Genomic DNA, 26,678 nt, shown 5'->3' on the forward strand with positions numbered 1-26,678 from the left:
GAATATTTCATATATTAATTTTATTTAACATTTCATATCATTTTCTATCTCATTCGAAACATATTTTTTATGAAACTCGTAATCAGATTAAAAAAAATTTTTTACGTAAAATCTTTTATATAAGGGTAAGACATCAAGAATAGCAAGCATGGAATAGTAATTATAATTATTAATGAATTATTTTGTTATTCTGATTGATCCTCTCGAGCCTCAAAAGTTGCTGCAAATCTGATTAATTGATCTGATCAGATCTGATTTTATTTGATCAAAAGGTATTTGTGCGATAGCGAAATTTATAGAATTTGTTCGTGAAACAAGACTAATTTTTTAAAAAAAGATTTAATTTGCTATAACATTAAATAATTTTCGGAAGAAGTATGTATCTATCTAATAAATTAAAGGCTTGCCTACATTGTTTTAAGCTTTTTAAGCAAGATTTTTTTCCGAGTTGTAAAAAAATAAGAGTTTTTCTTTTAAAAAAAATAAGCAGAATTCTTTTTCTTTAAATTTAGTACGCTTTTACGTACAACACCGAATGAACATTGTGTATTTTTTTATAAAAAATTAGAAATGTTAGATAAAAAAGACAAAAATGTAATAATTGAGCATAACTGAAAAAGTTATAAAAGTTGAAAATTTAGATGATGGCATTAAAATATGATTTATTTACAGTATTTTACTATAAAATGACCTTTCCATTTTCAAATTAAGTGCATAAGAAGCCCTGCGTAAATTTACAATTTTAGGTGCTTACACTTATTTTCATTTACACTTATTTTCATTAAAACTATCACATACTAGTACCGAAATTTTTTTTATTTGACAATTAGAATTTCCATTTATAGAGAAAAATTTTTTAACAAATAGCAAATGTTTTTATAACTTAGTACTAACAGCAAACCCTGAAGTAATATTTTAGATAAAATTATACATTACCAATATCTGAAAGCTTAAACTTAAAATGGAATGCATTTGAATTAAAAATTTTAATTTCAATATTCTAAAACGAAAGTATATATACATTTGACGATTAATAAAAACTTTGAAACACGTCATAAAAATAATCAGATGTGGTTGACATGTTGCAAACGGATGTAAGAAAAATGGAAAAATGATTTATTAACACTGTAGAAAACAGTCAGAAACATTTTTTATACAGAATTTAAAGTCAAAATAAATGAAAAATGTTTAGACCATTGCAAAGTGTTACAAATGTTGCGGTGACTTGTGTCATTTTTTCCCTCAAGGCTTCGGACTCAATATCTTACTTAGTATTGCATTTTTAGATTATTTCGTCCATAAAGGAAAATACCACAAATATTTCGATTTCAGCATTTCACATGATGGCAATATTAGAACAAGTTTATTTCTCGTCTATTGAACCTTCACCTTATGAAATAAAAATGTTCAACATTACTCTAAGTAATTCTTCTTTTCTACATAAATTATTTATTTAATAAGATAGTTTATAACTTAGACATAATCGATCATAGTAATAGATTTTTTTTTAAATTTTTTCATAAAGTATTAACGATGAGAAAGGAACAGTCCAAGCTATCTGAAACCTCCAAATCTCACATTTTCAATTAAATAATATGGAGATAAAATGTAAGCATTATTATTTTTCTCGGTTACCACTTCAACTTCCTCTATAAACTTTTTATTTAAATTCTTATTCAATATTTGGTTTTATTGCCTATGAGATTGCTTAGGTACAGTTCAAAAAATATTTTATTGGATTTCTTTGCAATTTAAAATACTTACTTTACAAGCTCTCTATGAACAAGAACATAACATTAAGTTCTAAGCCTTTGCTCCTAAATAATAACGAAAAAAAGAGAAAAGGAGAATGATACTTGTTCAGAAGGAATAATATAAATTACAAGGACCGTTACCGTTAAATAAGGAATAAACAAATAATTTATGCGTAAATACTGTTACTATTTTTTATGCAGATTACAAGCATGGATATTTTGATCTTCGTTGTTCATTCAAAGTGGAATCATGTCATGTGATTGAAAAAATTATATTTTTTAAAAGATAAATCATTTTTATTAGTCAACATTAAAATTTTTCGTCAAAAGGTTTTTATTTGCAACTAGAAACTATGATAAAAATTAAGTTATTTTTCAGATCGCTGTAATTGCCCTTCAGAAAAGAGTTTTATCATCATTTAAATGCCTCTGGCAAATTTTCGTTAATTTACTAAAAGAGTTATGCCAAAACAATACCTCATTACTAATTTATCGCTGAATCTGAATTAGAGAGGAACACGTTTAGCAGATAATTAATTAAACGGATTAATTAATTTGGAATATTCAATCAGAAAATCTTATCATAAATTCTTGCAAATATGTTCGGATAAATATGTACATTTCTATTTTTTTCATTAGACATTTTGTGTAAGAATCTCTATCAATCAAAAATAATTTTATTTCCTCTTAATGACAAATAGTTTTTTTTAAATGTTTATTTTTTAAGTTTTCTTAATAGCTGTTAAACTCTGTATTTAAGGATTAATAAAGAACTTAAATGTGTGGTTAAATTTTCTTAAGTTATGCTTGATTATGAAGCTTTTTTTTTTAAATCCAGTACATATTTTTGAATTTACAACACTCAAGTTATTGAAATGTTGGTTTTTCACAATTGGAATACATGATCTATTGAAAGGAAACTTTTAAATATTTTTATTACTTTTAAATAATAAAGAATATCCTAGAATTTTGTTAACGTTTCGTGTCTCAGGTCTTTTCTTCCGTTCTACACTGAAAAAAAATATGATTAAAACTACTAGAATATGGTAAAATTTACTGTGTTTGTGACTTTACGGGAACACCTAAAAGCTCAAAAGATTTTACCGAAGTTCTTTGGTGATGATTTTTGGTAAAATGAGCGATAAAATATAGTTTTATAACATTCTTTAAACCTTGACAAATGTAGTAAAACTTGAAAATTTCATCACACCATCTTAGAGCATGGCATAAAAACCTTCGGTTAAATGTGTGGTGATGAGAACTATAATTTTGAAAACCAGAGTTTTCACATAAACGGGAAGATTATCAAATGAATGGTTTAATTACCGTATATTTTGGTTTTTATAACCAGGATTGCTTTTTCGTCTTCTTTTTTAAACCAGAAATGTCACAATTATGTGATGCGGTAATTTTATCAGTTTTTTTACCCCGCATAAAAGGTTTAAGAATGAACCTCTTGTATTTAAAATATATTTAAAAAAAACTCCCACAAATAACATACTTTTTGAAATTACGTTTTTAAACAACTTTTCTTATTTGTTTGTTTATACTTCTTTCATTCCCTCAATTTAAATTACTTATTAATTTATAGAAGGGGGACTATTAAGGATTGCTCTATATTAAAGCTTAATTGCTTTTTTATCTCATATGGCACTATTTTGTGAATATTTGTAAACATGGAATAAGACATGTAAACATGAAATACATAAGATATGTAAACATGTAAACATGAAACATAAATTTTGCCATAATGGACTGGATACCGAATTTATAGCACTAATCACGCCAGATTTACTGGTATTAATATTAAAATTTCTCATAAGTTTCCATGTCAAAACATTCATAATTCCTTGAAATTATTTTTGGAGAAATTTAATAATTAATGAATTGCATCATGTATTATTCTATCATAAAATAGTATGCTTATTTTAAGTATGAGTATTTATTATATGACGTAGGAATAATATTCCTTCCTACATGAAAATTTTTAAAAATAAACATTTTTGTATATAAAACAGGAATAATATTGCTTCTTGTACGAAGCATTTAATAAATAAAAATTTTAGTACATAAAACAGGAATACTATTCCTTCTTGGACTCAAAAGTTTAATGAATAAAAATTTTAGTATATAAAACCGGAATAATATTCCTTCCTGTATGAAAATTTAATAAATAAAAATTTTAATATGCATCAAACAGGAATCATATCCCTTCCTGTACGAAACTTTAATAGATAAAAATTTCTGTATATAAAAATTTCTGTATATAAAACAGGAATAATATTCCTTCTTGTATGAAAATTTAATAAATAAAAATTTTAATATGCATCAAACAGGAATAATATCCCTTCCCGTACGAAACTTTAACAAATTAAAATTTAGGAAATAAAACAGGAATAATATTCCTTCCTGCATGAAAATTTTAATTCCAGATAAAGTAGCAATGAACATCTTTCTGTAAGATTGAAGTTGGTATATTTTGCTTTCATAGTATCGAAAATTTTTTACATCATTTAAAAAAATAACATTCAATACTATGAATATATAACTATGCGTACAAAATGCTTAATGTGTCGATATTTATTTTTATATAATTTTGAACAATGTTAAAGCAACAACTGTGATAATTTTATGATCTAGTTCTTTCTAAATTATGAAATTAATTTTTAATCGAAAGAGAGAAGTGTTTTTAAAATTTATTTGCAAAAGTATCACTTATAAATAATTTTTACTTAATACAAAAAATAAACTCTAACCTAAAAAAACAAACAAAAGTGAGATTAAGGAAATTTCTAGTTTAAAGCTCTAACTTCTGGTACTTAAAGGGAAATTGAATTCCAATTTGATAAAAAGCCAAACGAAATTAATTTTATTCAGATTATTTGAAATCTACTTTTTATTACCTATTTAACTATTTCGACCTCATATCCACTATAAAATAGTATGACAAAGGTATAATCAATGGTATTTAAAAATTATCTATTCTTCCTTTCAGTACTACCGATGCATCACCTTTTGGATAAAGTCACTTTTTATCAATAATTTCGTTCGATAGTGTCGGCTGATATCCGTACTTCTGTTGGATAATATTATGAAAAAGTTATAAGTTTTTTTTAAATAATAATAATATGTTGCATAAATATACTTCAATGAGCTAGATTTAGAGCCGCAAAGACTCAGGAGAGCATTCACTTTCCAATGAGGTGAGCCGGGTTCGAATCCCAGCGGTGGCTGATAGATACGAATCCGTATCCGGCTTGCATCGACCACAGTGCTGACGTAAAATATCCTCAGTGGTAGACGGATCATAGGTTAGAGTGCCTTTGCCGTCAGGCTAACCGTGGGAAGTTTTCGTGGTCTTCTTCTCCATGTAGCGCCAATGCGGGTTAGTTCCATCAAAAGTCTTCCACGAAGGCGAATTTCCAACAATACTTGATCCAGGAATTCCCTTCTCTTCTGGATTGAGTTCAAAAATGAGAGACTGCGGAGTTGAACATTAATAGTCGTAAACGCAAAAATTGGGTCGGCTGTTCAACGACGGTTATAGTTAAAAGAAAATGAGCTATATTTCATTTACTACTACTACATTCTACTCGTATTTCCGTTTACTGCTTTCATAATTTTTTTGTTCACAACAATTAATGAAGCATATAAACGAGTAGTTCTCAAGTCAAATTAAGCGATCGAATTATACTTGTTAACTGACAGCTACTAAAATTATAGTTTCATTTTGCATTTCCTGTTTTAAAATGCTTTTAAGTTAAGTTAAATATAGTTGTAAGCAGATTCTTTTTACAATTATATATTTTATTTCTGATTTATTGAGTATTGAGTATAGTAAAGTGCGGCGTGCTTTCTGCTTTCGCTTATAGCACTGCGTTTCAATAGGTAAGGCTTAATATAGCCTATCAAGATTTGTTTCAGCTCTCAGGCTCTTCTTCAAATTCCTTTCTGATTTATCTGAACAATAATACGCTAAATTTAACTTCAACTGGAGAAGATTTCTGGAACTTATGCATTTGCCAACCACAGCCGGTTGGTTACTAAAACGCTCACAATTTTATTCAAATTTCAATCAATGTCAATAATATCTATCGATAATAATAAACTGAATCATGAGTCGAAATTTATTAACGATACGATTAAGTATAGAGTAATATCGAAACTTTGTACTGATAATCTTTTATGATATTTATACTCTTCTTTTGATATTTTTTCACTGCTAAGGATTTATTCTCTCTTTGATACTACGGTGGTATCTTAGAGATATAAGTTTACAAAAACAAAAAAGATTAACAAATTTTCAAACGCTATTTAAACTAAAATGCACTATGGTTATCATCTATATAAAATAAAATGAACAATTGCCAAACTCTTTCTTTTGATATTTTTTCACTGCTAAGGATTTATTCTCTCTTTGATACTACGGTGGTATCTTAAAGATATAAGTTTACAATGACAAAAAAAATTAACAAATTTTCAAATGCTATTTAAATTAAAATACACTATAGTAATCATCTATATAAAATAAAATAAACAATTGCCAAACTCTCTCTTTTGATATTTTTTCACTGCTAAGGATCTATTCTCTCTTTGATACTACGGTGGTATCTTAAAGATATAAGTCTACAATAACGAAAAAGATTAACAAATTTTCAAATGCGATTTGAATACACTATGGTTATCTACATAAAATAAAATAAACAATTTCCAAACTCAAACTCAAGAAAAGAAATATATATATTTTTTGTCATAATCACAAATTGCTATAATGGCACCTTCCATCAAAAAATGATGCGTCCAAACTTGTAACTACTTATTACCCATATTTCCGTATCCATAGGCAGGAAATTCGCCAAAATTGGCGACTCGTTCTCCTCGGGGCACCCATAACGAGGTTAGATGTGATCTTCAGCTTCCGATCATCCCGCTTTACTCATCACTCCATCTGAAGATGACCTTGCCGGCAGGGATGAAGATTGAGCCATCCTTGGGGAGATCCAGATCATCCCCCGCCCATCTCACGTGATATTTCACTCTCGGTCTCACTATAAAAGGGTATGGTGATCCCCGAACATGTTACTCTCACTTTTCTCATCATCTCTTCAACATCATGTTGAGACAGGTAAGCAGTTGACTTTCGATTACTTTCATTTATTTATTTATTTTCTAAATTTTGTATTTTTTTACAAACAAAAATTAGGATGTTTATAAAAAATATATTTTTGCAAATATTTATAATTTTTTAAAAAAGTTTTTGAAGAAAATTTAAATTGATATGGATAATATTTTGCACTTAAATGTTTAGAATTAATAAAATGACTAGAGGCGTTATAAATACTAAATCAATTTATTTTTTGTCATTATTTTAAATATTATTGAATTGTTTAAAAATTTTAATTTAAATATTTATTGAAATTATCTAAAAAAATTGCTAATTGCTTCTAAACAATTGCGACTGAAATTTATAATAATACTAGCTGACTATAGTGACTTATTGGCAACTTCGCGACTTCTCATTGATATTTTTATCGGATTTTTAACTTTAACTCATACTATTGAAACATTAAGTTTTTCAAAACATTCAAGACAAATCCGTACCTTTGGACACAATCTAGTTTTACCACCATATTTTTGTTTTTGCACACTTGACTTCCGAAAATGTTTTCAGATAAAAAAAAAATTTAAGAAACAATATTAAAAATCATTTGAAAAAAATTTAAAGTGAAACTTCTTTTACAGGTGTATAAAATTTTTTAATTAAAAATTAATACTGTTGAAAAAACATATTAACCTGTGTTGTATGTGCATGTCTTCAAAAGACAGCAACGTGCCCAACACAATTGCGTATGACTCAAGTGTTGCCAACTGAAATGAAGAAATAGCGGTGATTTTAGTCCCACGTAGAGATAAGTTTTTTAAAAAAATAAATTCTTTAGAGATTTATTTTGATAATAAAATCAATTGACAAATTGACAGACGTACCACTAATTATAGAGTATAAAAACATTAATAAAATGGTTAACATATATATATCCATATAGATAGATAGATAATTTACTAAACAATATGTTTAAAAATAATATATACATACAAAGATATGCTTACCTAATGTACGTAATGTTTAAAATACGATTTCGAATAAAAGTAATTTTCTTTGTGAATTAAAATTTTTTTAAAAATGATTTTAGGATAGAGCAATAATTATATAGCTTAAGACTCAGGGATCAAGAGATGGTATTTTTTTAAAAAAAAGGTAACTTAAAAATTAATATTCGAAAAACAAAGTAATAATATTGTCCCGTATTATTAATTATTACATTATAAGTTTTCAATATGAAACTGAAAGAGTTATTACATTTAAAATTTCATAACCTAAAATATATTATTACCATATTTTCTACTCAAACCTTTACTTGTGGAAAATGAATGAAACATTCCAGAAGACGAATAAAACATAAGCTGGTGCCAATTGGAATCTTAATATTTAATATTTGTAAAGGTTTTTGTTGTATTTAAGTTTAAAGTAGGCACTTTTGCCATATTTATTTTAATTTTAAATATTTTATCTTGAATTTCAAGGATTAAAAGATAAACAAATCATAACAATCAATTTTATGTTAAAAATTATACATTACAAAAGATTTTCTTTTTACTTACAATATTTCGATAACAAACTTAGGAAATATTGTACAATAGAAAGCAAACAAATTGAAACAAGAGCTGATTTAATAGCTTTCATATTTCAAACTTATTTATGCAGATTCTCTGATGCTACTTTTAGTTGATCCTTTTAATTTTATTCAAAACACTTTTTAAATGTCTTTATCTTATGGTTATTAATGTATTGATTCCAGATCATATTTTTCAAAAGTATAAACTTAAAATTCAAAATTGTTTACATTTTTTATACCATTCTTTTTTTATATGTCACTGTCTTCTTTTATAAAAGGTTTTCGTTTAACAGTACTTACTATTTCTCTTAATAAGAAAATTACTCGTAAATTTTTAGACTGATAGTTTATTCGAAAATTTAAATAAAATTTGATAAAATAAATGAATTGCATGTTTTTATTTATAACAATAAAGTATAATAATGTACATTTTTCAGACTTTTATCCTACTTTCCGCTGTCGCACTGACCCTTGCTGCCGGAAATGGTTGGTCTAAGAAAAATGTTGCACAAAAGCAGGTAAGCCTCGTGAAATATTTTTTAAGATAATAAATAAAAATTAGTCACACAATTGAAAATACAAACTAACTAATTAAAAATTAGTTTTTCAACTCTCGAAGTCATTATTTAAAATTAATAATTACTTTGTAAATTTCCCTGAATTAAAAGCTAAGCATAACAAAATCAATGGTCATGTTTTGTAGGAAGAAATTCAAATATAGTTGTTATATTTTGCCTTTAACTTTTCTAGGGTATATTATTATGCCGAAAACACTCTCTAATTCATTGAAAAGGGCTTTTTTAGTCTGCGGCAAATAATTTCCCACTACCCTCTGTTTTCTATTAAATATTAATTATGTGGTTGAAATTTAGTTTAGAGGTTGAAATTTAGTTATTTCTTACCCTGTGTGTGTTTGTAATTAGACAATAGTATTTAATTTTACATAATCGGGATAATGTATTTTTCAATATTTTTGGGCAATGAACACTGTTCCCGGTGAAAAATGGCAGAGCGGAAATACAGGTTGTTGTATCGTCTTTAGTTTCCTTTTTAAAATTCTATTCACATATGAAGTCCAAAAAGGATACACAATAGATGGAGCACAAATGAATAAATATATAGGCGAAAGCAAAACAAAAACGCTATCGAATCACTACTGAAAGATTTCGTATGAAGTCAGTTTTATTGCTTTAAGGAACTTGGAGGCATTTCGAAAAATCACCTTTGAACCTCAGCAATCAAATAGGTTTTCATGTTTTCGGTCCGATATAATTGTAATCCGATACATTACGATAGTGTTTTTAATTATTCTTTTCTTGAGTATTATTTTGAGACCCCTAATCTACCGTGCAATAGAAAAATCAACGTAAGCGAGAAAAAATTTAAAACTGAGTTTATTTCATAATTGGCATTTTTGTTCAATACTATTTTTTCTACATATTTTGTTCCACGTATTCCAAAAAAAAATATGAAGATAAATTTTGTTTTATCAGTTATTTTATTTTAGCTTTCATAGCATTAGCAGTGAAAAGTAAAATGGTTATTTATCCACTTTTTTCGACATCCATCTTGAATCACTTAAGTTGTTTTTTTAAATTGCACTGCAGTATTATGTAGATGCTTTTAGATTCATCTTTCATAAACATTTAAAAATTATACATTAAGGATAGTTATTATGAAACATTATGTATACAAATAGCAGGGCAGATCAGAGTTTGTTTTCATAAAGCTTATATTTTCCCCCTCATACAAACTGTCAGCTGAAAATTCTACAATAGTGCACGCGTATTTATAACTCAATTTAATAAAAAAAGGCATATTTCCATTTATTGTATGATTTGGATTCTGACTTTAAACACTTTTCATTCACACCAGTTAAAGATTTTGATTTTCCATGTAGGATGATTTTCTTATTTGATTTTGTTAAAAAGTTTCATAATATGTTGTAAAAAATAAATTAATAGTTTATATCTCTATGCATCATATCAATTTAAATATTGAGGAAGCAGTAAAATGCAGAAATGTCAAAAAATAATTGGGGCACGTTGTCATGTAAAAAAGAAAATAAATAAAAATTACATGATAACTGACTCCATTTGTCACATTGCATTTTTATATTTATGAACTTCTAAAATGTAAAATTACCAAACTATTTTTCATTTTTCAGTACTTATATTTTGGACAAAGTTAATAGTTTGTACAGAGCAGTTCTAGTAAGGCAATATCTGAATAGAAAAAAATTAAAAATAGTACATTTTGAACAATTATGTAGTTGATATTTTTTGTTTGTTGTAAAGCAGAAAACAATATAAAAAATTATATATATTTAAAAACAATGTATCGAAATTGGCTTTAATCTATTCGATATTTGCATTTCAGCCATCCCAATTCGCTAGTGTAGCATCCTACCATTCCTCTAAACCAGCTCCTCAGCCAGCAATAGCACCTGTACAATCAGTAGCCCCTGTCCAAGTTGTTGCCCCAGTGCAAGCTCCTCAGCCCTACTCATTCGAGTACGAAGCTGATGGAAGTTCACGAAAAGAATCCGCTGACGCATCCGGTAAAGTTACCGGGAGCTACAAAGTCATCAATGAAGATGGCACCATAAGGGTCGTAAACTACGTAGCTGATGAACTAGGATTCCGTGCTGACATTGACACCAACGAAGCTGGCACTAAGAGTTCCAATCCATCAAATGTGGCTCTTAAATCTGCATTTGTCGAGCCAGCAGCTCCCGTTGCACCTGCAGCACCAAAGAAATACGCAGCGAAGGGATTTGCAGAAACTAAAGTTAACCAAGCTCAGTTTGAACAGGTATGTTCTATAAGTAACAATTTTGTATCAAATTTTAAGGGAGGAAAACTTGTACCTTAACTCTATTTACATTTATTTTCTAACAATTTGCAATTTTTTACAATTCTGTTGTTTGCTAAAAGACTTTTGCGTATGCATAATAAAGTTCAAATAACTTTATATATACCAAGAGACTATAGCACTATATCCAAAATCTCTCTATTTTTTATTAATATATGTCTTATCGGACACACGCAAAAAAGTATCTTTTACCAGAGAAAATAAGGTCATACACGAGATGGCGACAATTACAAGAGGATTCTTAGAATAGCAAAGAATATTGAATAACGCGATCAGCTTAAATTGAGCTTGTTTGGGGCTTGGGTGAAAGTGATTTGCTTTTCACATTTTTTGAACTTTTGTTTCTTTGAAGTTTGTCAAAATAATTTTTTTTTATTTCCAATGAGCTGCACAATCAGTCTTCCCGATGAGCAGACCTAGTGCGTTCTCCAGAAGAGGTATCCACTCTTTCACGACCACCACAATGGGTGAGATACTGTTGGCCATGTTAATTTGGACGTCTAATTTCTGCCACACTAGATGGCAGCACCGAGACTCTATTTGGATGCTTAAGTGCACTAGGAATTTAATTTTGCCGGAAATGCCAAGAGCCACTTAGGCACTCCAGGGATCTTTTACATGCCGCATAATCATACGACATGGCCACTGAGGATTTTCTGCATCCCGAAAATCCGATGTCTGGGCCGGGGATCGAACCCGCAGACTTGGGCTCAGAAGGCCGACGACAAACCAACTGTGCCATCCAGATAATTTCGTATCACTGATTTATATTCAAGAAATTTTATATCACGGAATTTTTCTATACCGTAACTCTCGCAATAATTTTTAGTAAAAAAATATTTGTTACAATTGCCATATGATTTAAAATGTCTCTAAAACTGTTAAAATAATTTGTAATTAGTTAAAATTTCACTTTTATTCGTTATTCAATGGGAATTGGTATAACGTTGTTCAAAATTTAATTGTCTACAAGTAGTCAATTACCTCGAATCGTGATTATAAGTTATCAATTTTGTCATCATCATTCTGCCTTACTATACCCTAATTGTAATCATAATTACTTGTAATATGAAATTATTGGCATTTTTAATTATGACTCCATTTGCAATCATAAACTAGTATTACGAATTTTACTATTTCTATAATTACAGAAATCTTGGTTACACATCAAGATGTGATCAACTCTGGTACTTAACTTTAGTAAAATAGAACATTGAATTTAAAATTTTAGAATATTGCATTCATTTTATTGCACTACAAGTAAAGCAAATGCTAGAAAATAAACTGTTCTTTATATGTTATGCCTTTTCGGGATGTTTTACATCAAAATTGCTGAAAGAGTAAATCTTTTTTTTTCTAAGCAATTACTTCTCCAAGTTTTTGTTTGTGTTGGCAAAAAACTTTTTAATCTTGTTTTCTTTTTTTTATGTAGCTAGCTAAACTAGTCATAATCATTAGAAATACTTGTAATAAAAAATTACTAACTAAAAACACATTTGAAGATTTTAAACATTTTATGAAATAAGGCCTGCAATCTAGCTATTCTATTTATGCCATTGTAACAACTTACCATTATCTCTCAATTTTAATTACCTTTTATTTTTATGCATGATTTTATTTCTTAGATTGCATTTAAATGTAACGAAGTTTATTTCTTTTTTTTTTAACAGCAACCTATTCAGTACAATACAGGAGGGGCTTCAGGTGCTTATTCCTACAATTACGAAGCACAATTAGAAGATGGTGGCAGTAGTGCTCGAAGTGAAAGTGCTGACGATTCTGGTGCAGTAACTGGACACTACAGCCTTTCAGTGGCTGATGGACGAATGAGAAAGGTTGATTATTCTTCTGGAAATGGAGGATTTCAAGCAAAAATCGAAACTAACGAATTGGGAACAAAAAGTGATTCTCCAGCCCATGCACAATTTTACTCTTCAGCTCCTCAACAACAAGCAGCACCTGCGCCTACATCTTATGCCCAATCTAGCTCTTTTGCTGGACAGAAACAGGTAAAATAATATCAATTTTTTTATTCACAATTTGGTAAAATGTGTATTTAAGGAACTTAATTATCATATTTTTTTTTTAAAAAAATTCGGGATTAAAGAAAAGATAAAGAGCTATTAACGTTCTCGATGTTTATTTCTGTTGCAAATATTTTCGAAAGATGTTTATTCTATACCATAAAGAGATTTGTGACCCAAGCAACTGAACGAAACTTTAAAGGCTCAAAGCATAAAGTAATTGAGAAGCCCTAGCTTTCACAAACAAATCAGAAACGAAACACGTAATTATCGCTCCAAATATTGAAATTAGGAAAGTATATTCTTCATCAAAAGTATATCTTTGCTTGGCTTAATAAAAATTCAAATGTGAAACTTAATATTTTAAATAAATGCTTTTAAGCGTTTAAAAGTTTTTTTAAAATATATTTTGTATAATCAAGAGATCAATTTTGTTGATAGCCAGATCAAAATATTTGTTTGCATCATTTTTTTATCTAAGAATAAATTACATATTAAGTACTTTGATAATGTCTAATAAAGTCTTTCCTGCTTTGATAATGCCTAATAAAATTTCATATTTTTAACCCTTTCAAGACTAGTTTCCTCTTTTCCAATAAAATGACTAATTACAATTTCAATAGATCAAGTAAGGTAAAAATTACAATATTCTGCCAAAGTAAAATTAAAAATATGTGGATCGGGTGGAGGGACTGGGACACATGTGTTCCACTGGTTTTTTAGACACATATGTCCCTGTTATGTGTATATATTATCCTGGGACATATAATTATATCCGGGATACCCCGGGCATATTTTCCCGGTGGGGCCGAAAGGGTTAATTAAGAACAATGGTAAAGGGGCCGCAATTGTTAATTTATTTATTATTGAAGCTGTTAATTACCAATTAAGAATATAATAAGTACTTCGTAAATAACCAACGCTCACCATTATAAATACCAGTCGGTATTTATAATGGTGAGCCAAAAAACTCACTATTAATTGTTAAGTGGATGTATTGAATTTAAATTTTGTGATTTAATTAAAGAAAAAGCTCATTAAAGCCTTTATTAATTGTATTATGCAATATAGTTCAAGTTGTAACCGAATAAATAAAAATCAGTATCAGATCAAATTAAACTATCAATTGCTATATTTCTAAAAATATTGCTCACTTACTTGAATCAATGCTAGTTAAATATGAAATAGTTGACTAAAAAGGCATGTTTTACAGATCAGTTCATATTCACAAACGACTCCAGTTCGCCAAGAGCCCATTCAGGTAAACTTATGTCTTATGTTTATTTGAACAATTTACACTTTTGGAATAAATGATAGTTTCTTAGTAAATACATATAGTATATTTACGTAATATAAGTTTGTATATTAAATAGTTTACACATAGAAACGAACTCGAAGGTTTCATATCTCCTTTTTTCTGAAATTAAAAAAATATAATGATTATCCATGGAATTATGAAATAACAATATAAATCTGATCTTCAATATACATTTCAATGTAAATAATATTATATAATGTAAAATGTTCCGAAAACAAAGTATTCCCGCAACAGTCCGCAATATGTTCTGAAATGAATTCCAAATCATTGTAATTTGTGGTTTTTATTTATTTTAGTTTTACTTTATTTTAATAAATGAAATCCTTTTTAGCGATTAAATTTATATCCTAAAATCAATTTAAAACTATACTTTTAGTAAGGAATACTAATTTTAAGACCATTGATCATTTCTCTAAGTTCAAATTCAGTAAGAATTAATAATTAATTTTATTTAATTCCTGATTATCTTTTAGGCTATTGCTCCAGCATTCAGTCAACAACCTATTCAGGTAACCAACCACATAAAAAAATTGAGTGGCTCATAAATTTCAGTTTATTGCTTACAATTAATTGACATAGCATTATTCACAAATACTTAATCCCACAATTTTCTTTATTAGCAAGAAAATTACAAGCCACTTCCATATTCCTTCAACTACGATGCCCAACTTGAAGATGGAAGTAGCTCAAGATCCGAATCTTCTGATGGATCCGGAAAAGTGGTCGGTTCTTACAGTTTGGCTACTGCCGATGGAAGACAAAGAACCATTGATTATGAAGCTGACCACCTTGGATTCCGAGCAAAAGTCAACACCAATGAATTCGGAACCAAAAGTGATTCTCCAGCCGATGCCCAGTTCTATTCATCAGCTCCAATGGATGCTCCCGCTGCCCCTGCCTTCAAAGGTGCTAGCCAACAAAAAATAGCTGGTTCCAGTACTAAATCTTCTTTCCAGTCCCAAGCTGCAACTTCCAGTAATCAGTATCAGAGCTCATTCCAAAGCCAGCAGGTAGTTCTTTCATTTCTTTAAACATTATTCTTCATGGTTTTATTCGAGAAGGAGAGAGCCCTTACGAAAATTTTTGAGATTTATTTGAGGTTGTTTTGATGTGTCAAGATAGATTTAAGGTTTATTTGAAGTTGATTTCAAAAGCATCCTTAAAAGATCAACCTCTCAAGGTGTATGAAGTTGTTTTATTCACACTTGAGGTTGTTGTAAATCTACTCTTGAGCAACCAGCTTAGAGAGGTTATTTTTGCGGTGTACAGGCTCTTTTTTCTACCCTACAAGCGAATAAGTATATTTGAGTTGTGATTAATTTCACCCAATCTCACTTAAAAGTATCGCTGAGTTACATATGAAGATGATTTTATGAGGCGTAAATGAGGTTGAAATTGAGGTTTATTGATGAGGTTATTTTTGGTGCAAAGCATAACCTTATTTTCTACCTCAGGTGTATTGTTTTACATCTGTTAACCTCAAAAACACCTTACATTTTTATAAAGGAGAGATGCACAAAGAGAGGGGAATGCTATTTTATTTATTTATTCCCCCCCCCTCCAAAAAAAGCAGCCCGTTAATATTTACTTTACTAAAAGAATAACATGCAAAACCTTCGTCAAAGTAGGAATTCCGGGATTTCTACGGATTTTTTTTCTGGTAATTTTAAGTTAGTGCAACTCTGGAATGAGTGTATACATAAAGGCATTTTAGTGTTACGTGTTTGATAGCATTTAAAATCTTGAAAAATGTATTCATTTTTACATCATAATTTAATTTCAAAAAATTTTTTCAGGAGTATTCATCTGTTTAAACAAAAGTCAAAATAAAATTTCAAAAATCTCAAAAGCAGACAAATATCATACTAAATTACTAGTTAAAAATTTCTAACCGTATAATTTAATTGCTTTTCATTTTTGAGAAAAAATCAGAGAAAGTTCCAAAAGTTATAAAAAAAATTTCTCTTCTAGTTAAAAAATTTTTTTATTTTCCAACTTTTTTCAAAGCTATTGTTCCGTCAAATTATACTTAATCACCTAACGTCTGTTCAGAACAAAAACTATCCAGAAAATGAAAACTAAAAATTTCTCCTCAATTCCATGAAGGCAAATGAAAGTGAAATTCCGAAAATCGATTCCAAATTTTAATTCTTCTAACTTTGAAAATCATCATACTTTATAACTTAGCGAATGAAACTCATGAAAGTCATTAGCAAGGATAATCGAGTACGTAGCTTGTTCTACTACGTTAAAATATACGTGTGTTTTGTAATGGACTGATAGAAGAAGATGCTAAATAATATTTTGATAAATTACATAGATTTAGCTGCGAGTTAATAAGTTTTGAACACTTATTGCTGACAGCACCATATTTTACTTCACTGACCTTTATAATTTCCTATTGTTTTTGCTTCTTGCAATGTGCCATATTAATCAAGAATCTTTTATTTTAGAGTGTAGATCAATACAGTGCCGGTGCTGAATCCTATGCACCTTATGCATTCAACTACTTGGCTGAACTAGATGACGGAACAAGTTCGAGATCTGAATCAGCCGACGGTTCTGGAAAAGTTGTAGGCTCCTACGGTTTAACTATTAATGATGGTCGAACAAGAACCGTTGATTATGTTGCTGATCAAGAAGGATTCAGAGCATCAGTGAACACCAATGAATTCGGTACCAAGAGTGACTCCCCAGCTGATGTTCAGTTTTATTCTTCAGCAGTTCAGGAAGAAGCAGCTCCTGCACCACAAACTTATAAGTCCTCTGGTTCGGCTGGTCATGCATCTAAAACTTCTGCCTTCGGATCACAAACTGCACATCATTCAGCTGCAGCTAAACCAATGTTTCAATCAACTGCCATCAAACAGGCACCTTTAAGTCAGCAACAAGTGAGTACTTTAAATATTGTAACGTAATGCATTTTCTGTGTACATTTATTTTGAAGAAAATGAAACATTTTGTAGAAAACAGTGTCGCTTACAATGCTCTATTTAATATATCTTTCTTTGGGTCGAATAGGTAGCAGCTGAACCTTCTTATCAGCCATCTCCCTACTCCTTCAACTACGAAGCTGAAGCCACCGGTGGTAGTAGTGCAAGAAATGAAGCTTCAGACGCCTCTGGAACCGTTACCGGCAGTTACACAGTTCGAAATGAAGATGGGTCAGTGCGAGTCGTGGAGTACGTAGCAGACAAAAACGGATTTAGGGCCAATGTCAAAACCAACGAACCTGGAACCAAAAGTGATGATCCAGCCGATGTTATGTTCAAATCTGATGCTCCTGCCGTTGCACCATCTGCTCCAGTGAGAAAACAAATACAACAAGCTGCTATTGCTCCATCCAGGCAACAATCTGCAGTTGCACAAAAACCAAATTTTCCAGCTCGTGCACATACACAAAAAACCAGCATGCTGACCCAACAAAACGTTGAACCATGGAGACGATAAAAGACAAATGTGATATCATATGCTCTAAAACTGACCTAAATTTTAAATGCTTTTACGCAACACTTATTTTTGGAAGCCATCAACTTTGTTATTTATTTTTGCCTTGCTTTCATTGGAAACCAATCAAGTCTTAAGTTATTATGATAATTAATCATGATAATTTATGATAATTAATAAGTTACTATGATAGACTTGGTAAGTTCTTAAAGCAGAACTTAATTAAAATTTGATAAATTTATAAAGTTAAATACATTTCTACATGCATAAATTTACATGCATAATTTTTATAAATTGGGAGGACAGATCACACTTTATGATTAAATTCTAAATTTAATTATATATTTTAATCAAGTTTGATTTAGCTATATTTATGACATATGATAAACAATTATCTTCGCCTTGCATTTAAAGTTTTGCTAAGCATGAGAAGTTTATCGAGATAATAAATGTAATTCATGCAGACTGAAGCATAAGTATAATTTATAATAGATAATATTTATCTGTAAATTATCAAGTTTAAAACTTTGTCAATGCACTGCTAAGAAAATTTTATCACAATTCAAAACTTTCGTCATAATTCCATGCAAACATTTCTAATTAGCTGAAAACGAATACTTCAGCAGAAAAAAAAATCGAATTAAATTACTTCTAAAATTTAGTTCAGTTTAAGAGCAAGCTAGAGATTTCGGAACAACATATAAATAATTTTCATTATTTGTATAAAAAAAAAAACATTTTAGGGCATTTAAAAATATTGAAAAAAAAATTTAAATACATGTGGGGTGCATGAACAAAATGTACAAAAAAAAAGTGTCACGGTGTCGGTTTTTATCGTTTTGTTAAAGCGACGGCATCTTGTTAAGTAAATGTATGCTATTTTATACACTGCTTCATTTTAGAATTTGTTGAACTAACATTGTAATTTTATCTCTTATATACATAATATACTCAATAGCATCAAATTAACACTTGTAATAACGCACAATGTATATTTGATTCGCTAAACAACAATTTATTATATTATATTAAATTTTGCAATTTTAAAAGCTATTCCTATATTTTTTTTACCGCCTTTGAAAAAATTATAAATATCTAATTGTTTTAAAGATTCATTTTTTATTGTTTGCGACATCTATTCATTTTTAAAGTTTGTTTATGCCATAAAATATTGCAATTTTCTACATTTTTTCTTCTCCAAAATAATATTAAATTGCCCCACCGACAAAGGAACTCTATTTAAATTAGCTTCTTGACATGGTTTTAAACTGCTGCTAATGATAGCAGTTAATATTTATATAAATGCAAATTTGTTGTACAGATTTGTTATAAACATATCTTACATATCATCTTAGATTTACTTATAAAATTTCATAAAACTCACCATTTCACCATGAGAAATTCACCAAATTTATCATATAATAAATGAATACTTTGACTGTGATATCATGAGTAAAGATGCTGTAATGCTTATGTGCTTGTTGTTCATTGTGTTTTTGTATATTTTACCCTGTTTAAAATAAATGCATTTTCAATTTCATACATGTTGCTTTGTTTTTAATTATTTAAGGCTTACTTTAAAGTTATAGATCTTCATAAAATTGAAACATCTTTCCGATCTTTTCAGCATTTATTTGCATCCATAAAATTATACGCAATCTCTCTAAAGTCCAATTTAAACTTGATGCAAAATATTTAAACGTATTTTAACGCATTTTGAAATAATATTATACCTATTACAGGAAGACTACTTTGCACAAAGTTTTACCGTAAACAAACTTGCTATTCAATTTGGAATTTGTCAATCCATACGAATTTCTAAGCGATTAGTTGAATTATTATCATTGATAAGTTTATTTAATTAGAATTAAGGAAGTATTGTTGCAAAGTACAACTTGGTAAATTTTTCGATTTTTTTTTTTTCAAAGGAAAAAAACTGCAACATGTAGAATTTTAAAAAGTTGTTTACAAATAAAGATTTATTCAATAAATAATCCCATAAACTGAGGCGGTAAGATATTATTTAAATAAAAACTTATTCCCTTCAAAAATATACAAATTGGAAATAGCAGTCAACATGTTTCAAGAGCTCAAAAACAGGCGCCTTTTTTTCAAGACTTGCGCCAGACATGAATGAGAAGAAATCAGTTTTGTTTCTTCTGTCTTGACAGTGAATAAACGTTAACAATAATTTTCGGTCGAGTTATTTTTCTTCAGCATTAAAAACAAAGTTTTAACACTTGTAATTAAAAACAAATACTTAAAAAAAATGAACTATAGCAGTGTTTTAAAAAGAAAAAAATTATTGTTCAAAAGTAGGCAAGATCATCCGGATATATCCAATAAAAACTTTCGTGAAAAAAAATTACATTTTTTAAAATATTTTTTTAAGAAGAAATCAGCAAATGTAAACTTTTTTTAAAAGTATGTTATGATAAGTTACTATAGCAACGAGTGCTTAGTGCTAATAACTAATCATTTGTTACTTGGTTATGTCAAGAAAAAATGAGAAATGATACTGAAGAAAAAATTATTTTTACCTTACATACACATACTATATATATAAATATATATATAAATTATTATTTTAAGTTTTATAATAAATGAGATCACATGAAGAATACTTTTTTGTTTCTGAAATAGACTTATTATTCTTGCTTCGAAATAAATGAAAAGAAAAAAATAAGATAATTTTTCTATCATAATAAAAAAATATCAACAAAAAAAAATATGATAATTATAAAAAAATTATGATAATAAAACATGATAATTAACAATAAAAAGATATGATAATTATATGATAAAAAAGAAAGAGTTTTTTTTCTTCTTTTTATTGAAAACATTAACTAAAAAGCATGCTCAAGTATTTGTAAGCGCAAAGCAGCCCCAGTTATAAGAATAATAATTCCAAAAAGTTACAATATATTTACAATAAAATAACAGGAACAATATATTTTTATTTAAGGTGTCTGAACTCCTTCAGATACGAGATTCGTAAATTTTTGCTATGAAAAACTTTTAAGCACCCTGCCTATTTCTGTATTTTTGGCTATCAATACTCAACTCCGAAGCTTTGTAATTTTAAACTCAACACAGAAGTAAAGGGTACTCCTGGATCAAACATTGGGACAAATTACCCTTTATGGAGGATTGTTTGATAGACAGAACCCAGTATTTTCGTTACATGGGTAGAAAAATATCAAAACCCTCCCATGTTTATCCAGACAGCAAAGAAATTCTTACTCATAATTTAACCATCTTTTTTTTTTTTTCCTTTTTTTTTTTTATTTCACTGTGGTTTTGCGTGAGCTAGTAGCGCAAGTTCGTATCGACCAAAATTCTAATTTGGTACACCATATTATCATTTTATTGTTTATAATTAATGTTTCCAAGTTTATTTGCTCTGTAGTGCTTGTAAATATTGAAATTAGAGAGTTGGTTGTGCGCTAAAAAGAAAATTGAAAATTAATATCGCATTGCATTTGACAAAAGTGCTAAAAGGTATAAATAGTTAATTTTTTATTTATTTTGGGTACAGAAATTAAAATTACAGTTTGATTAGAAAAAAGCAGTTTTAGAGATTTAAGGCTAAACATATTGGACAAAACATGCCTGTAAATATATATATATTTTTTTTTTAATTATCTTAACTTAAACTCTAATTGAGACAGAAACGTAATTCAAATGATTTTGAAGAGATAAAAAATAAATTCTTTTACTTTATGTGAAATTCTGAAGTTTTATAATTTATTTGGAATTGAAAATCAGCGAAATGTGAGTTTAGGACAAGGCTGGAAGATGGATGACATGAAATTTCTAAAACTGTCCAAGTGCCTACAAAGGTGAACTAATCATTTGTGGCGATTTTATCAAGGAAAATAGATAAGCATTCAACATTTAAATAGATGCAAAAAATATAGGAAATTAACGTAGTTAAGTACTTCTAGAAAATATACTTGTCGGCATCACCATCGTATTAAAATTACAGTTTGATTAGAAAAAAGCAGTTTTAGAGATTTAAGGCTAAACATATGAGACAAAACATGCCGGTAAATATCATATATGCATTTAGATGGGTCATTATTGATTAATTTTATTAATTAAAGATTTCCTTTGCCTTATTCCTTCAAAATTATTACAACAAATGCTTAATTACCAATGGCTAAAATTTTAAAACAGAGCTTTTCTCCTAAAATTTTAAATTGCACTTTTTTAATTTTACATATTAATATGTTTATTTATAATTAATAATTTTTTGTTTTAATTTTTTGTTATTTTAAGTAGAGCTTCCTTATAATTACGAAACCAAATATAAATTTAAAAAATATAAAACACATATCTGGAAAAAAGTATTAATTGAATATAATTCACGAATAAACATAAACAAAAATGTGTGCGCTCACAGTAACAGAAAACTGCACCTGATGAGAAAAGTGCGAAATTTCCTGAAATTTAACTAAAATTAGATATAGTGCTGCCATCTGACGGAAAAGACTGACAACGATGCTCCACACATATAGAAAGACCTAACCCAGATCTTATATGTGGTGCTGTTTTCTAATGCTTTTATATGGAATTAAAAAGACTGCCCATCATAAAAAGTTTCGATTTAGAATTATGCATTGAATTTTTAGGTTTATTGCTTTGTTACTAAATGCTACCAGAACGTACGACAATGCACACTCTATCGAATTTCGAAACATTAATTCTGCGTATACTTAATTACAGAAAGTAGAATCAGTGTTATTATTATGTTTTCTTAACTTTATTTTATCTACTTAAGATTATTATTTTTTGTTGTATTTTCATTTGATTTTTTTCTTGATTTTTTAAAATTTTTCATGTATTTATTTTTTGGTTGAAAGTTTTAAGTTAGATAATGACTTTTTTGAGGTTTGAAATCAGCTTAAAATATTTCTATCAGTTACACAGATTAAGTTTTAAAATCGATTATTTTGTATTTTATCTCGATTTTTATTTAAACTAATGATTTTTGTCGAAGCCTTAATTATTATTATGATTGGATATTTATCTAACAAATATACCTCACAAATAAACTTATATTTCTAAAAGTTTAGGAGTATATTAACTAATTTTCGAACAATCAAATGTCAAGTTACACACAAATCAAATCAGCTTTTACTTTTAGTCTTTAAATTATAACTCTTTCAATTGAAAATTTCGCTCAACGTTTTGACAAAAGATATAAATTAATTACAATTTTTTAAACGACCTGTCGAGATCTGCATGTCTGATTACATATTTGATCATATTTGAAAATATTACATAAAATCTATCTGAAAACCAAACTTTTTAAGATTTCTTACAACAAATGATCACAAATTTTTTGGATTTTTTTTTCTTCAGACATTTGTTGTTTGAATAAAAGAGAAAAGAACTTCTTAACATACTTTTTAGAGTCAAAAATGTCCGAATAAATTTAATCCATTGTTTCTTGATAATTTTGATTTTTTATATCCCCTACTTATTTGCAATCATAGCAGCTTTTTTTCGAAGTTGAGTGCTTAGTTTGATATTGTAGATAACTGTGAATGTGGATAGTAAAGTGATTATTGTAAGCCTTTTAATAATAATAATAATGAAATTATTTAAAAGATTATATAACCACCATATATTACCAACCGTATATCACCATATATTTCACTTATTACCAACGCAGTGAAATTCGAATAGTATAAACTAATTTAAAAAAAAAAAAAAAATAATGCTAATATTAATGAGCAGAAAATGCTGTTGTTCCTTTTTTTTTTTTTTTAATTTCATTTGCTTACTTATTTATTTTGAAGTTAAGTACAATAGTTTAAGAACCGACCAATAATAAACTGAAAAGATAAGAACACCTGGGACCCCTTTTCTTCTTTCACCAATTTCATGACCACAAATTCTTCTTCCATCTATGACAGTATCTGTCACTTACCACTAGCTTGACCTAATAGACCACCCCTTTTACGGCATATCAATGTTTCTGCAAAAACTCGAAGTCTTGTAAATCTTAGGTTTTACCGGTAAATCCTAGGTTATACCAAACTAGTGTGATAAAAGTCGGAAGTATGCTATAATTAATATTATTCCATTTCGGCATTTTACTAAGCCCTTGCTATAAATCCTGGGAGTTACCAAGCTACTTTGGTAAATTTGCCAGTAATACATAGAATTTACCAGACTTCGAATTTTACAGTTGTTACGGTAAAAACCCGAAGTCTGGTAAATCCTAGGTTTTGTTTTACCAGTAAAAACCAGTTTTCATCAAAGTGGCTTGGCAAATGCTCGAAGTATGCTTTAATATTTTAAAATTTAGGATATTTACCAAGACAATGATTAGCAAAACCTAGAATTTATCTAGCTAATAGAGTTTTTACAGTAACATCAACACCAATGTTTCTTAACCCTTTGCTTACGGTGTACCGTGTTCTACTATCACAGGTGGTCCACATGCTGTACCAGCCATGAGGAAAAGATTAACCAATTATCAATGCTATACGTCCAGCCACCTTGTAAGTGGACTATTACTCCTTCTTTTTCACATTGATTTTTTAAATAATTTTTTTTTCACCAGGTTTTCATCTCGTTACTTATGTATATAGCCAATTATTAGTATATCATATCTTATTCTATTCTTATCATATCTTATATTATCATATCTTATATTATCATATCTTATATTATCTTATCTTATATTATCATATCTTATTCTATCGTATCTTATTCCATACTTATTCCCTAAAATCTATTTTTCTTTGCTACACCAAAAATTCTTCCTAAATATTTCCTTCAGAGATCATCAGTTTATCTTTATTTGATATACAAAGCTATTGATCTGATTAATGCCTTGTACAGCTGTATTTTTGCTTCACTGCATAGACATTTCGATTTAAACTGGTTTTTCAACCCACGATAGAGGCTGGTGGCCATTTTGATTTTATTCTTAATTTCAATAACTATATCATTATTGTAATTTACGATTGAATCAAAATATTCGAACAGCACAAGCTCTGCGAAAAGTTAATAATCTCTTTTCAGTAGCAATGGTTTGAGAATATGTTTATCGCTGCATTCTTCATCGACTATCAAATTAATATCTCTCCAAAGTTTATTTATACCATTATGTAACCAGTTAGTATATACCAAATGAAAACCTTATTTTAAAAATTAATATTGATGCTTATGCAAGGTTATAAAATGAAATGGTATTACAAACTATGCTTGACGCAGAAAAATGGGAAAAAGAGGTTGAAACAAACAAAACAAGTTGAAGAATTAGCCCACATTACTGGAATGTTTTGATGATTAATGAAACCCCCTGATGTTGATTCCTCATTATCGACACTACAGTTTCTTGTTTTCTTTATAACCTGACTAAAACATTTAAAATGTTGACTAATAAAAGTTAAAAATTTTAAGCCTTGACTGCATACTATATATCAATTAAAGATGAAAGGCTGAGAAGTGATATCGAGTATATTGTACTCAAATCTGCTTAATATGTATCCTTAGAAATTGTGCTTTTTTTTTCTTTCTTTTTTTTTTAATGTTAACAAGTTTTCTTCTTTTATGGAATTACAGCCCAATGTGTGCCTTTGCTAAACAATGTTGTTTTATACTTTCCTGTTTTTAGCCTTGGATTACCAGTTGATATTTTACATTGCAGTTAGATCTTTTGTTACGCTATCTTATTGTGACTTTTTATTTGGGTCTTGAGTTCATTGGTTTCCCATAAAATGTAACCAAAAGTGAAATCATATTTTGTTTATATGTAACCAAATATTGAATTGTGTTTTCGAGTTATAAGTTTAAAATCTAATGGTGAACACAAAATTGAATGTAGAGTCCAACATAAAAATGCAGCTGTACTGCGCCACTATAAGTAAAAAGGAAAATACGAAAGAAAAACTTGTGACATTAAAAAATTTAAAAGTAATTTTACAAAAATACGACTGTCCTCAAGTATAATGAATATAAAGTATAGTAATATAAAATAGTATCAAACCAATATCTTATGTTCATTACTATATTCTTATATTCATAATTCTATATATTCCATAAATATATTCTAATATTCATAAAATCATTACTATAATTACTATACCTCCCCCCCCCCAAGTATAGTAATGAATATAAGAAGTATGAAACAAACAAAGAGGGGGAAAGATCATTTCCTGGTTTTAAAAACCCTGTATTTATTAATTATTATTTAAAAAGAATGATAAAAAGTGAAGAATTAATTTTTTTAACTGAATTAAAATATATGCTATTAAATATATTGACTTAAATATAAATAATCAAAATTTAAATTTTCAAATTGAATAATAAAATATCTCATATAAGCTGTTTCTTCCTCCGTTGTTGCTAGCAGGAACTTATTTTCTTTCTTTAAATGATTGGAACAAACAGAAATGATCGGTTGCGGAAGTAGCAAATCAGCCTCAATTTACCAACTCTTCCAAAAATGAATCATGATCTCTTCACCCTTTTCACAAACCAACGAAATACCATCGCTCAAAACTCAATTGAAGAATAAGATAACTTTGATCCAAGCAAAGTTCATACATTCGCTGATAGATGGCGC

At 28.5% G+C, this 26,678-nt stretch overlaps 1 protein-coding gene across 1 annotated transcript; it reads left to right on the top strand.

Annotated features, from left to right (window-relative positions):
- Positions 1 to 6,695: 6,695 nt before the first annotated feature.
- LOC107444453 (uncharacterized) lies at positions 6,696 to 19,631 on the top strand. Its single transcript, XM_016058589.4, has 9 exons — positions 6,696 to 6,879; positions 8,866 to 8,946; positions 10,808 to 11,242; positions 12,973 to 13,311; positions 14,540 to 14,587; positions 15,118 to 15,153; positions 15,265 to 15,654; positions 17,098 to 17,535; positions 17,666 to 19,631. The coding sequence occupies exons 1-9, from the start codon at positions 6,868 to 6,870 to the stop codon at positions 18,092 to 18,094; spliced, it is 2,208 nt and encodes a 735-aa protein (XP_015914075.3). The 5' UTR covers positions 6,696 to 6,867; the 3' UTR covers positions 18,095 to 19,631.
- The last annotated feature ends 7,047 nt before the right edge of the window (positions 19,632 to 26,678 follow it).

The sequence above is a fragment of the Parasteatoda tepidariorum genome, chromosome 10 (assembly GCF_982258835.1).
Source record: "Parasteatoda tepidariorum strain Cologne lab strain chromosome 10, Ptep-v5.0, whole genome shotgun sequence".
Taxonomy (NCBI): domain Eukaryota; kingdom Metazoa; phylum Arthropoda; class Arachnida; order Araneae; family Theridiidae; genus Parasteatoda; species Parasteatoda tepidariorum.

Bases quoted from the DNA above. Each gene is read 5' to 3' on its own strand.
- LOC107444453 (XM_016058589.4), top strand. The intron at 13,312-14,539 runs GTAAAATAATAT...CATGTTTTACAG, and splicing joins CTTTTGCTGGACAGAAACAG to ATCAGTTCATATTCACAAAC. The intron at 17,536-17,665 runs GTGAGTACTTTA...TGGGTCGAATAG, and splicing joins CACCTTTAAGTCAGCAACAA to GTAGCAGCTGAACCTTCTTA.